Here is a 14,244-nt window from a genome sequence, read left to right on the forward strand (position 1 = left end):
CCTCTGTTGTTTTGAATAAAAACGAGTGAAATCAATTTGTTTCAGTGTATTAATGGCTAAGAAGAGTTTTGTAGTATTATTACAGTCAATGATTATGTAAGTCAGTGACCAGAAACAGTTCATTTTAAGGCGTTGTTATTTTTTGCCAAGTGCCAAACAAAAACTGCTCCATTCATACTTATACAAATATGTCGTTATATACTGTACATACAAATCAAACTCTAAAATTCACAATGAATGCATAATAATAAACACAGCATTTTGATTCATTTAAGCTGCAGTAAACATAAAAAAAATTACATAATTATTTTGAAAGTGTTTCAAACCAAATGGAAGGCTGTTAACATATAACGTATGAACCTTTGTTTAAATGGCAGTGAGATATAAATAATCTGATTTTTTTTTTTTTTTTTTGGTCCTGAAGGTCCCGAGAGGAACTATATTATTCGATGTATAAAAATAAACAAAGATGAAACATTAAATGCTCAATAAAACTTTAGCCAAACTGAAAAAAGGGCTAAATAGATGTCTATAAACATGCACACATGCATTTATAGGCAACACAAAAGACAAATAAATACAAAAGATTCAGTCTTACCTGTTTTAGGCACCACATGAATCTGTTTGAACATGGTCTTGTACCAATCTTTTGGCCTGTCAACAGTCTAAAACAACACACAAACAAGCATTTTTTAGCTTTCAGGCCTTCCCTCACAGATTAAGATTCCAGAGTCCAGAAACATAGTTTAGGAAACAAACAGCAACCCGAATGAGCTCCATGACCTTGAGTCCAAAAGTCTGGATCTAAAAGCTGCTATAAAAAAATGCTGATGCAATTGGCTTGTCTGTGTGAAGCTGAGAGAGACTCATCACTGTCTGCTGGTCCATCAATGATGCTGAGCGCAGCTGCCTGTTTCCCCAAGGCTAAATAAAGCTCTGTGTGGGAAAATGCAATTTAGCGCACAAATCAAAACAGCATGTCCCGTGTGACCAGAGACCGATTGAAGATTAATTCTGGAATGAACATTTATAGGTATGCACTTCCGACAATGTGTCCACTGCCAATAAAGTGTTAGGAGGCGAACATTTCTCAAAATGAATTTTATAGTTTATAATGTTTGTCATACTTTTGCTTGCATGTTAAATGAGTGGTAGTTACAGTACAAAGTCTTCTTTAGCGTTAGGTATTTGTATAAGGTTCAATTATAATAAAACGTGATGGTAACTTTAGAAGAATGGTCCATTAGTATATATATATATATATATATATATATATATATATATATATATATATATATATATATATATATATATATATATATATATATATATATAGTTTGTTCATGTTAGTAAATAACTAACCATTTTTTATAATTAAATAATGGTTAATTAAATAATTAATGGTCCATTAAAATAAATTACCAATGTGACAGTTTGGCATTTTACCATGTGTTCATTGTTTATGTTTGGTACTTATAAAATTACTTAATAATTATTCAGAGCAAAAATTACATTTCTTATTTTTATTGTTTTAGTTTTTGTCTTGTTTCTAATGAAAATACCCACAAATTCTAAAATCAAGAACTTTTTTATAGACAAGTAAAAGATCTTGTTTTCAGGAATAATATCTCAAAATTAAGTGAGTTTTCTCTTAAACAAAGCAAAATAATCTGCCAATGGGGTACGTTAAACACTGCAATTCTCATTTTCGCTTTGGAATTAGAATATACAGACCCTTTTAATGCATGTAAACAAAAACAGTGGTCCCAAAGCATTTCCTGTTTTACATTTTTAATTTCTACAGCTTCCAAAAATCCAAAAAGACCCACATATTGATAAATAATGTTATGATAGCTGTGTTAATAATAAGTTATGATTAAATTGTCTTTTGTTACAGTTATGAAATAGTTTGATAACAAGCAGGAAACGTTCATGGTCCATTCACATAACCACATTGAATTGATTGGTCTATAGGGATATATATGCAGATATTGGGACAAAAAAAACAAACAAAAAAAACAAGAGCTCTATGTAAGAGAAGCATTTTTTGCTGTTTCTATCAATCTATATGAGTAAATTATAACTATTGCACAGTGCAAATAAGCTGCTGTTTTGTCAAATTAGGCATTCTATATGATAATTAAACTGGCAAATTATTTCATTTCATGCTATTTCCATAACCAGAATGCTGTAAAATACGTTTATACGTATAGTACAAGTTGTGAGCATAAAATTGAAATAGAAATGTCAAGATAAAAAAATCACACACTCAAAAAAATGATGTTGCTATTTGCAAATTTACTTATTTAAGTTAAACTTATTTAAAATGAGCTGAAATACTTTAGTTTTTTGAGGACAACTTGTTTTGTTTCTTCCACAAACATCTGTAAAAACTAATAAGTTTACTTAATTCCTTCACATAGTCCCAAAACAAATTAATTGTGTGGAATTCTTCATTTTTACAGTGAAAGTCAACAAATTAAAAATAAAAAACATCAAAATAATAAAATACTTTATAAATTTTTTTTATAAAACACCTTAATTTTGTATTTTGCTACTTGTGTGCTTAACAATAATATATAATATAGTAGCAAATAATTCTATCTATTCTAAACAACACAGCATCAATATAAAACAAAAGAAAAAGACTCCTGAATGACAGTCGCTCACCGTCCGTATTGCTATGGGAATCCCAGACTCATCCACAGGACCGATGCCAGTATAGTGCGGAGCTTTCCCTGCTGTTTCTCTCCTGTCAGTATGCGGCGCTCGGGCAGGAGGATCCACGTTGGCGTAGATTGGAGTGCTGGAGGCTGATGGGAGGAAAGCAGGGTCAGCTTTTGGGGGTGTGCGAGTTTCTAGTAATTCCCTTTGAGCTAAGCAACATTCCCATGTCTGTAACTGTGAAATACAGCCAGGTCAGGAACTGTTATTCCAATTCAGGAGAAAAAAATCCATTAATATGTTGACTCCAGCATTCTGACATAGAATAGTAATCCACACTCCACACTCCGGTCTACGGCCATCCAGACTGAAACCCTTTTGGGGAGAAATCTAGCAAAACGAGCTCTGATTCGGAGACAAAGGCCAGCCTCACGCACACAGACACTTTAATCCCAGTGTCTCAGCTCCTCCCTCAGCCCCGTTCAGACTGGAGCTTTAATCCCTGGCATTTGCCACTTGGGATTAGAGAGATCGCGGGCGCGCATTCAGAGCGGAGCAGGTTGGGATACGCTTAGTGTCACACGGCCGGTAAGCAGCACTGCAGTCAGGTCACGCTTTCATACTCATTAGTGCTTCATTAGAACCTGGCACATCTCACTGGTGACTTCTCACAGTCCAGGGAGAGCATTTTCACAGCTTTACTGCAACACTTATGACATCTATTTAGGTTGTGCTTATATTTACAAATGAACAGGTGGATGTTGAGATTTACTTTTACATCAGCAATGGCCATTTACAGCTGAAGTCAGAATTATTAGCATCCCTGAATATTTTTCCCCAATTTCTGTTTAAAGAAAGAAGATTTTTTTCAACACATTTCTAAACATTCACTAATTTCTGCTAAAACTAAAATAATCTTAAAAGAAATTTATTTTATTAAAAATTATCTTAAAGAAAGTCTAATTATGCTAATTGTAATGTATGGCTCTTTTTTTATTAATGTCCAGAAATACAGCTTTCCTATAGCAATGAACAATTTCTTTAGGTGTGGCAATCATAAGCGGAATAATTTAAACAAGTCTGTTTAATAATTATAAAATAATGCAAAAATATGGCCATTCTTCATTTAATATTTACATAAATGCATGAATATTTCGAGAATTATTTTTACATGTTCAGGTCTTTAGTGACCCTGGACTATACAGTATAGTATATTTGAATGAATCATTCAAATCATTCAAATCAGATTTGAATGATTCATCTGATGCATCTGAATCATTCAAAAGGACAGGTTTGTAAGAGTATTTCATTCACAGATCAGACTGCTTCGATCACATTAAATGTTTTTGTATGTGTAAAAAAAGACTATCCTTATTTAATTTGGGAATCAGACTGCACTGATCATTTTTGATCGACTAAAAAAAACTTGATTAAGGACTGAGTAATTTTGGACATTTGTCAATGAATCAGACACCCTTGTTAACACTTAATAAAAAGGACAGATCAGTCAAATAAGTCTTGCAAGAGTCATCAGACTGAACTCATTGTATGTTTTTGACTCACTAAAAAATTTTAGTTTGTAAAATCAATTTGTTAATGAATCATTTGGCAAGCTGTATGTTTTAAATTAACAAGAAAAGATCTGCTTTTTAGCATAATACTTTGCTGTTCATATTTTGAATGTACTTTCGGGAGTAATTTGTTTGTGAATCAAGTATGTGTTTTTGATTCACATTTTACATTACATTACATTTACATTTAGTCATTTAGCAGACGCTTTTATCCAAAGCGACTTACAAATGAGGACAAGGAAGCAATTTACACAACTAAGAGCAACAATGAATAAGTACTAAAGGCAAGTTTCAGGTCTGTAAAGTCTAAGAAGGGAAGTGTTAGTAGTTTTTTTTTTTTTTTTTTTTTTTTTTTTTTTGTACAATTAGTGTGATATTCAAAGAGGCAATTGCAGATTAGGAAGTGAAGTGGAGACTAAATAGTTGAGTTTTTAGTCGTTTCTTGAAAATAGCGAGTGACTCTGCTGTTCTGATGCAGTTAGGGAGTTCATTCCACCAACTGGGCAGATTGAGCGTGAGCGTTCGCGAAAGTGATTTTTTCCCTCTTTGGGATGGAACCACGAGGCGACGTTCATTCACAGAACGCAAGTTTCTGGAGGGCACATAGATCTGCAGAAGTGAGTGCAGATAAGAAGGTGCTAGGCCAGAAGTCACTTTGTAGGCAAACATCAGAGTTTTGAATTTGATGTGAGCAGCAACTGGCAGCCAGTGCAAACGGACTAGCAGCGGAGTGACATGTGCTCGTTTAGGTTCATTGAAGACAACTCATGCTGCTGCATTCTGGAGCAGTTGAAGAGGCTTGATAGAGTTAGCTGGAAGCCCAGCTAGTAGAGAGTTGCAGTAATCCAGTTTGGAGAGAACAAGAGCTTGAACAAGGAGTTGAGCTGCATGTTCAGATAAGAAGGGTCGGATCTTTCTGATGTTATAGAGTGCAAATCTGCACGATCGAGCAGTTCTAGAAATGTGGTCAGAGAAGTTTAGTTGGTCATCAATCGTTACTCCAAGGCTTTTCACCATTTTGGATGCAGTAATGGTTGCCCCATCCATCTGGATTGAAAAGTTATGGTGTAGAGTCGGGTTGGCAGAAACTACAAGCATTTCCGTTTTTGCGAGGTTCAGCTGAAGATGATGATCTTTCATCCAGTGTGAAATATCCAACAGGCAGGCTGAGATACGAGCTGGAACCGAGGGATCATCAGGATTAAAAAAAGAGAGGTATAGCTGGGTGTCATCAGCATAGCAGTGGTAGGAGAATCCATGTCTCTGGATGACTGGTCCTAGAGATGATGTGTAGATGGAGAAGAGAAGTGGCCCAAGAACAGAGCCTTGAGGTACCCCAGTGTTTAGATGCTGTAGGTTGGACACCTCTCCCCTCCAAGACACCCTGAATGACCTGTCAGAGAGGTAAGATCTGAACCATTGTATAACAGTGCCCGCAACGCCCAGTGACTCAAGCGTAGATAGCAGGATCTGGTGGTTGACAGTGTCAAAAGCAGCTGACAAGTCCAGCAAAATGAGGACTGATGATTTAGAGTCTGCTTTAGCCAGTCTGAGATCCTCCACGACCGAGAGCAGGGCAGTCTCAGTTGAGTGGCCTTTCTTAAAGCCGGATTGCTTGTTGTCCATGAGATTGTTTTGAGTAAGAAAGTCCAGGACTTGATTGAACACTACTTTCTCCAGAATCTTGGCCATGAATGGAAGCAGGGATACTGGTCTGTAGTTTTCAAGTAGCGTATGGTCCAGGGTGGGTTTCTTTAGCAGTGGGGTTACCCTAGCCTGCTTAAATGTAGTGGGGAATAAACCAGAGTCAAGAGATGTGTTAATTATGTGAGTCAGTGTTGGTATGACTGCAGGAGAGATGGCTTGCAAGAGATGAGAGGGAATGGGATCGAGTGGACAGGTGGTTGCATGGCTAGATAGCACAAGTTTGGACACCTCAGACTCAGAGAGCTGAGAAAAAGAGGTGAGTGTGTGTGGTGTTGGTGTTGTATCTTGCGTGTTTGTTGTAGGTGCAGCAAATTGAGCACTGATTTTTGCAGTTTTGGTGCAGAAGAATGTAGCAAAGTCATCAGTAGTAAGTGTGGAGGATGCGGGTGGAGGAGGAGGATAGAGGAGGGAGGAAAATGTTTTAAAAAGTAGGCGAGGATTAGTGGCATTGTTGATTTTCAGACGGTAATACGTCTGCTTTGCAGAAGTAACCTCAGCTGAGAAAGAGGACAGAAGAGTTTGGTATGTTAAGAGATGTGCAGGATTTTTAGTTTTCCGCCAAATTCTCTCTGCAGCCCGAAGTTTTGAGCGATGCTCACGGAGAGCATCCGAGAGCCAGGGTGCAGGAGGACTGGCACGGGCTGGCCTGGATGCAAGAGGACATAATCGGTCTAGACATGATGCTAGTGTGGAGCAGAGTGTATTAGTGGCACTGTTCGAATCAAGTGCAGCGAGTTTGCGAGATGGAGGAAGAGAGTCTGAAACAATGGTGGATAGTCTATTGGGTGAGAGAGATCGTAGGTTTCTGCGAAAGGTAACCAGTGTTGGAGTGTGTGGCGGCTCAGGAGTAATGTGGATGTTGAGAGACAGAAGGAAATGATCAGATATTTGTAGTGGAGTTACTATTGTTTGATCAGTGAAGCAGTGTCGTGTGTAAATAAGGTCTAGCTGATTACCTGATTTGTGGGTAGCAGAAGTAGGTGCTCTTTTTAGGTCAAAAGAGGCAAGCAAAGTCTGAAAGTCTGCAGCTTGCGGTTTGTCAACGTAAATGTTGAAGTCACCTAGCACCAATAAGGGAGTGGCAAAATTAGAAAAAGATGAGAGAAGAACATCCAGTTCATCTAGGAAGTGACCTAATTTACCTGGTGGGCGGTAGATGACAACCACATTTATGTAGAAGGGGTGGATAATGGTGACTGCATGGAATTCAAAGGAGCTGATTGTTGGCAGGGACGGTATCAGAGTAAATTTCCATTCTTTGGAAATTAGTAGTCCAGTCCCACCCCCTCTCCCTGTCTGACGAGGAGTGTGGGAAAAAGAGAAATTAGCAGAAAGAGTAGCATGTGTAGCAGTGTCCTCCGGCCTCAACCAGGTCTCAGTTAGCGCCATGAGATTATAGTCAGAATATGTAGCTATGGAGGTAATAAAATCAGCCTTGTTAACAGCTGATTGACAGTTCCAGAGGCCCACGGAGAGAGAGAGTTGTGAAATAGTAGATACATGTATTGAACGAAGGTTGTGAGGATTACGCCTGCAGCGTACCTCCCGTGTTTTGCGAGTGTTAGTAACAACAGGAATTAGAAAACACATAATAAAAGTGCACTGACAACAAAAAATAGGTGTAAAGTAAAACAATACAGTAAAGTACTCAAGTGCTTTGAGTGAAGTGATTCACTCAAAAGGACTGACTTTAAGAGTCTTTGAGAGTCATTTGTTCATAAATCAGACTACACAGATCACATTGTAGTTATGATTCATTCATAAGGACAATCTTAATAGACTCAGTTGTTCATGAGTCAAACTTTGGACAATTTGGAAAACCTTTATTTGATCCACTTCAAGTGTTGACTAATGTAGTCACACTATATGGTTTTGATTCATTATTTAGGAATATGTTTCATATTATAGACATTTTATAAGGTTATACAACCTGTGGCTGTGGTTATACTAGCTACAAAATTATATGCAACTACCTAATTCAAAGTTTAGCTTCTACAAATGATGAAATCAATAATGAAATTCTGAACATCATACACACACACACACACACGTGCACAAGAAAGTGTGCATTCAGCTTCAGCACTCACCAGTGGTTCTAGCCTGCTGCTGCATTGCTGTAATACTGGGACTCAGTGAAGGAGGAGGAGGGTATGTTGAGGGAGAGAAGGGTCTCTGGATGTGACTACGAGGACTTGCTGGCACACTCAGACCACCGTTTACAGTCATCTGGCCCTGCATAACACAACATAGAACCCTATTAACTGAAGAACCATCTTTAGGATAAATAAACAGCATTAAGATTGCACTATTATGTCTCAGATGACTTTGGATAAAGAACAGAACAACAAACAATAAAAACAAAACCCCAACAATCTCGTAGTGCACAAAAAGTGCCCACCTACATAGACAAGTGTTAGTATACAAAGAGAGCCATAAATTGAGCAGTATAAAAAGAAATCTCAACTAAACCATGTTCTCCTGCTTCTAAAGATGGTGTCATACTGAAAAAAAGGCAGCACAACAACACGACGATCTGAATGCCAAAGGTGTTAGTGAAGACCCTCAAGACCCCTATGAACAGTTTATAAATGTAAAGGTGATTAGTATCGCTATAACCCAAGATGTTACAGTGAAAAGAAAGGCAGAAGCTGTTAAATGTGAACACTGGACAAGTGATTCTGGCATCTGTTCAACCAGCTACTAAAATTAAGTGTAATGAAACCATCGAAATGAAACAATACATTTAGAAAGAAATAAGAATGAGACAGGAAAAACGAAAGGAGAATTTTTAATTTGAAAGCATTTGTACAATTAAAGGGGACATATTATGAAAATGACCAAATAGCTAAGAAAAAAGTTCTGGTGCATGTTCAATACAAATACAAAAACGTCATTTAAAAGATTGGGATCGATAAAAATGTATTTTTAAAATATTTTTGGAGAAAATGGTTTTTTGAGATGCATTCCAGAGCTGCACAATTTCACATTGCAGTGATATTTTGTTTTACATACAATATGTGCACCCAGCGCTGGGGATATCAGTTTTCTATTGGAGTGGGATGAGTAGAACCAGACCGGTTACATTAGTTCTGTAAATAAAATTGCTTGAATGAGTGTATTGGACTACATTAGGGGGAACTGTGCAAGCAAACCTCACTCTCCTGGCGTCAAGTGGACTACCTAGATCCTCTAGTCTTCAGTGTCCTTATTAGCTGTTGTTTGAAAGCAATCTATTCTGTATTTTTTGTAGGGATGTCCAGATTCGAGCACGTGATTGGAAATCGGGCCCAATCACGCAGTTTCAGACTCGATTGGAATCGAACATTACATCCAGATCAGGAATCAAATATATATATAAAAAAAATTAATAATAAAAAAAAAACCTTAAATCTACCCAGAAGAACTTTCAAAATGACTGCAAAGAGTGTTTTAATTGTATATATGTAATGTAATGTAATGTAAATAAATGTATTACAAATAAAGAATGGCTCTGACACCTTCAAACGCCACCGCGCATTCACTGCATGTCAGTATTGCCTTCTGAGGTGCAAGTCATTTACTAAACAAAGAAAAGATTGACGCAGCTTCTCATACCACAGCAAATTATGTTTTTACTGTTGATTTTTGGCGCCAGTTAGTCAGGAAGTGATGGTTTTGTTCACTTTGATGGAAGCACTGCTTTTATTCGCACTTCTTTTATGCAATTATCCAGTTTTGCGCATAAAGTTTATTCGCATTTTTGGATGGGAACATAGCTACTGAGATATGCAGTCTCAGCTTTAATTTAACTGAAGTGAATGCAGCCATCAGGCACATGCACAGATTGGGTTCAACCTGTGCAGTGCACGTGCCCTTTTTCCTCTTGGAAAAAAGTGCCCTGTAAAAACAAAAATGAAAAGTGCCCCCTAGTCCACCAACCCAACCCCCCACCACCACCCCAATCTATTTAACTTTTCATAAAAATATTAAAAACACGGGACAGTGAAACAGGATGTTAACAGGATGGAATGGTAAAATACGGGAGAATCTTGACAAAAAAAGGGAGAGTATGCATGTTTGAGAGGTATGCATACGTGTTTGAGATTTGATTAAAATTATCTAACAATTGATTGTGAAGCTGAATTGCATAATAAAAACCATATATCATATAACAACAAAATATCATCATAATTTAAAAATCAAATGTTGAATATGGCCCCTTTAAAATTGAAAAAGAGGAATTCTTGAAAAAACTAGAAGCTGTAAGACAGAAAAGAGCGTCCAGTAGTCGTTGAATAGTTACATTAATGTTGCTAGCTGCAGGGGAGTGTAACCCCATGCTGTCTGTGACAACACTCATCTGGCTGAGTGTTGGTGAAGGGGTACGAGAGCCGCCCTCGGGGCCCAGTCCAAACGCCCTCAACTCCTCCAGCACTGCAGTGGATGCTTCGCTCTGAGTACAGGATGAGCAGCGGTCGGGGGAGTGAGGGCCTGCTGGAGAAAAGGTCTCAGGTCTGATGAAATCGAGGGAGAGTCTAAGCCGGTTATGGGACTGTGCTGTTCCAGGATAGCTCTGTTTGAGGAGGACTGGCACCTCAGGCTGAATGACAAAGAGCAGAGTGGCACAGATGAGATTTAGCAGTTGGCACAGCATGGTGGAGAGACGCAGTGTTGTGATGAAGCTGGCGGCTGTGCATTAGAAAGGATGAAGGTGTTAAATGTATGAGAACAAAATGTTAATGCACATAATCCTAAAAAAGAACACTCAGACCTGCATGACAATCATAATGGTGACACTTTAATTTTTATATTCACCTTTGTCTTGTAGAAATTTAAAAAGAAAAAGGTGACACTTTTGTTTAGATCACAATTATGCTATAAACTACTGGTTTATTAACTGTCTATTATTAAGATAATAACTGTTCATTAGTAATTATAAAGTATGATCTTATTCTGCATTCCTAATCCTACCCAAAATCTCAACCCAACTTTTACTTTACTAACTATTAATAAGCAGCTAATTTTATTATTCTTTTATCAAATTTATTAGAAAGCTAGCAGTGTTAGTTAATGGTTTGTTAATACTGTGAATTGTTAACTAAACTAAAGTGTTAACAAAAAAACTTAACTTACAAATATGTGAACAGAATCAGTTGCTTTTAAAATGAGATTTGATATAATGCATGAGAGTGATATAATGCTGAAAAAAGATTTATCGTGATTAATTACATTCAAAATAAAAGTTTGTTTTGACACAATATATGTGTGTATGTATATGTATAATGCATATACAAATGCACAAATGCATGCATACATTTAAGAAATTTTTTTACACCCACCGGCCACTTTATTAGGTACATCTGTCCAACTGCTCGTTAACTCAAATTTCTAATCAGCCAATCACATGGCAGCAACTCAATGCATTTAGGCATGTAGACATGGTCAAGACGATCTGCTGCAGTTTAAACCGAGCAACAGAACGGGGAAGAAAGGTGATTTAAGTGACTTTGAACATGGCATGGTTGCTTAGACAGCCCAAGTATTTCAGAAATTGCTGATCTACTGGGATTTTCATGCACAAACATATCTAGGGTTCACAGAGAATTATCCGAAAAAGAGAAAATATCCAATGAGCGGCAGTTCTGTGGGTGCAAATGCCTTGTTGATGCCAGAGGTTAGAGAAGAATGACCAAACAGGTTGGAGCTGATAAAAAGGGCACCAGTAACTCAAATAACCACTTGTTACAACCGAGGTATGCAGAAGAGCATCTCTGAATTAACAACATGTTGAACCCTGAGGCGGATGGGCTACAGCAGCAGAAGACCACAGTGGGTGCCACGCCTGTCAGCTAATGACAGAAAACTGAGGCTACAATTCGTACAGGCTTACCAAAATAAAATATGGGAAAAACGTTCCCTGGTCTGATGAGTCTCGATTTCTGCTGCGACATTCAGATGGTAGGGTCAGAATTTGACATCAACAACATGAAAGCATGGATCCATCCTGCCTTGTATCAACGGTTTAGGCTGGTGGTGTAATGGTGTGGGGAATATTTTCCTGGTACACTCTGGGCCCATTAGTACCAATTGAGCATCAGTTCAACCCCACAGCCTGCCTGAGTATTGTTGCTGACCATGTCCATCCCTTTATGACCACAGTGCACCCATCTTCTGATGGCTTCTTCCAGCAGGATAACGCGCCATGTCATAAACCATGAATCATCTCAGATTCTTGGATATGACAATGAGTTCACTGTACTCAAATGGCCTCCACAGTCACCAGACCTTAATCCAATAGAGCACCTTTGTGATGTGGTGGAACGGGAGATTCGCATCATGGATGTGCAGCCGACTAATCTACAGCAACTGCGTGATGCGGTCAAGTCAGTTTGGACCCAAAATTTCCAGTACCTTGTTAAATCTTTGCCATGAAGGACTAAGGCAGTTCTGAAGGCAAAAGTGGGTCCAACCCGGTACTAGTAAGGTGTACCTTATAAAGTGGCCGGTGAGTGTATATATAGATATGAAATATATGTATATGATACAATTTATAAATAAATGTAATTATCTATGTAACAAAACCATTTTGTAACGTTCTGTTTTCATGTATGTGTGTGTATCACATATACATAATAAATATATATATAATACAAACATACTTTATGTTAAAACCATCCTTTATTTTGGATGCAATTAATATTTGCCTAGCCCTAATATAAACCTGAATGAACATCAGCAAAATGGGGAAACGAGATTAGTCATGTTTGCTAGAACACAGTATTGTCTAGAGGAGGGAGTTATAGAGTAAATGCATATGTAATCTATGACATGTACCACTGGCGGGGCTGCAGATGGCAGTGGACGGCATTGGTGTGAACCACGATCCTGCCGGTCCATCCTTTTAGGAGGGGTGGGAGGTCTCAAAGACATTGCCTGTGTGCGGGGTCCCGATATCTGAGGCCTCGGGTGAATGTGGATGGAGAGGGAAGCTACGTGTCTCTCCAGCTCCCTTGACGGAGGTTGCAAGTGTGACTGCTGTGAAAAGCCTGAAATTTGGTCCAGTGTGGGCATCAGACTGAGGATATGGACATTTTGCTCTTGTGCCTGATTGAAGAGAGCGGGCATTGGTGTATTAGATGGTGCTGCTTCCGTCACTAAATAAGAAAGTGTGGAGGATGTGGCTGGCTTGAATAATAAACTCTGATAGAAAAATGTTTTAAGGGGGACAAATTCTGCTGAAAAGTGTCTTTCAATTGCTTATGTGACATTGACAAGACAGATCTGGTACAAATGCATAGGAAAGAAGCTCCTTTAGTACTTCACTGGAACTGGAAGGAAATTGAAGTTTTTAGTGACAATGCAGTTGTAGTTGGTAGGTTTTACTCCAAAACAAAACAGTTGTATATGTACTGTATATATGAAATACAAAAGATAATATTATTAACTCGCCTGTAAAAATGTATTTTTCAAATATTTCCCAAGTGCTGTTTAACAGAGCAAGGACATTTTTTTCACAGTATTTCCTGTTCTATTTTATTTCTTCTACAATAGTTGGAATAAAAATATATATTTTAAAACATTTTAAACTGCTAAGGTCAATATTGTTAGCCCCCTTAATAAATATACTGTATGATAAACTGTGTGTGTGTGTGTGTGTATATACTGTATATACTGTTTATGCTACTGTAGTCTAATGACTTGCTCACCACCTTTCACTTTAAGCCCGAATACTAGAAATAAGAATGCTTGAAATTAAGTAATAAATTATTACATACTCTCATGAAAAATTTGCCTTTCTTTCCTTACACAGCACTTGGGAAATATTTGATATTTGAGGTTTTATGAATTTTGCAATTGTTGAATTCCTGCTTAAATTTATTTAAATTAATTTATTTTGTTTTTTGTCCATGTAAATGATCAGTATAAATCAACATTAATTCTACATTTAGTTACAAACAATAAATAAACAAACAATCAAACTATTTATCAGAAAATCTGACTCCTATTTGACCCCTTTTGCAAGATGTAAGATGGGCCTTTGGTGTCTCCAGAATGTGTCTGTAAATTTTCATCTTAAAATACACATCAGATTATTTATTATAGCCTTTAGAATCTGACCATTTTGGTGTCTGAAACTGTTGTAGATGTTTTTGTATCCTGTGGCTTTAAATCCAAATGAGTCGCTTCTCCTTTTCCCCGCCCATCGTTCCCACGTTATGTCAGATAAACAGCACAGTGACAGACAGACTTGGATGAAGCTGAAATACAGCTCATGTACAGCTTATGTTATCTTTACATGTTATTATAGAAACATGGTGCCTGT

General features: G+C 37.6%; 2 protein-coding genes across 51 annotated transcripts in view; both read right to left on the reverse strand.

Annotated features, from left to right (window-relative positions):
• Window positions 1–14,244, reverse strand: part of sorbs2b (sorbin and SH3 domain containing 2b) — a 102,246-nt gene that overhangs the window by 32,036 nt on the left and 55,966 nt on the right. For 29 of the 50 annotated variants that reach the window (XM_073921970.1, XM_073921962.1, XM_073921955.1 and 26 more), the window contains 3 exons: window positions 8,030–8,174; window positions 2,671–2,813; window positions 599–665 (listed from right to left, as the gene is read on the reverse strand). In XM_073921970.1, the coding sequence (XP_073778071.1) occupies window positions 599–665; window positions 2,671–2,813; window positions 8,030–8,174 (355 nt within the window). Of the gene's footprint in view, window positions 1–598; window positions 666–2,670; window positions 2,814–8,029; window positions 8,175–10,224; window positions 10,522–12,755; window positions 13,026–14,244 lie in introns of all 50 variants that reach the window. The other 21 variants (XM_073921942.1, XM_017359127.4, XM_073921926.1 and 18 more) reach the window with 2 other exon arrangements.
• LOC141377531 (uncharacterized) lies at window positions 4,019–7,598 on the reverse strand. Its single transcript, XM_073921971.1, has 2 exons — window positions 7,085–7,598; window positions 4,019–7,003 (listed from the first exon to the last, which is right to left on the reverse strand). Exons 1-2 carry the CDS (start codon window positions 7,530–7,532, stop codon window positions 5,001–5,003), a joined length of 2,451 nt encoding a protein of 816 aa, XP_073778072.1. The 5' UTR covers window positions 7,533–7,598; the 3' UTR covers window positions 4,019–5,000.

The sequence above is a fragment of the Danio rerio genome, chromosome 14 (assembly GCF_049306965.1).
Source record: "Danio rerio strain Tuebingen ecotype United States chromosome 14, GRCz12tu, whole genome shotgun sequence".
Lineage (NCBI taxonomy): Eukaryota > Metazoa > Chordata > Actinopteri > Cypriniformes > Danionidae > Danio > Danio rerio.

Coding starts and splice junctions, on each gene's coding strand:
- LOC141377531 (XM_073921971.1), bottom strand. CDS start 7,532: ATGTGTTTTCTAATTCCTGTTGTTACTAACACTCGCAAAACACGGGAG. Junction 7,004..7,084: donor TGTCATCTACCGCCCACCAG/GTAAATTAGGTC, acceptor TATTGGTGCTAG/GTGACTTCAACATTTACGTT.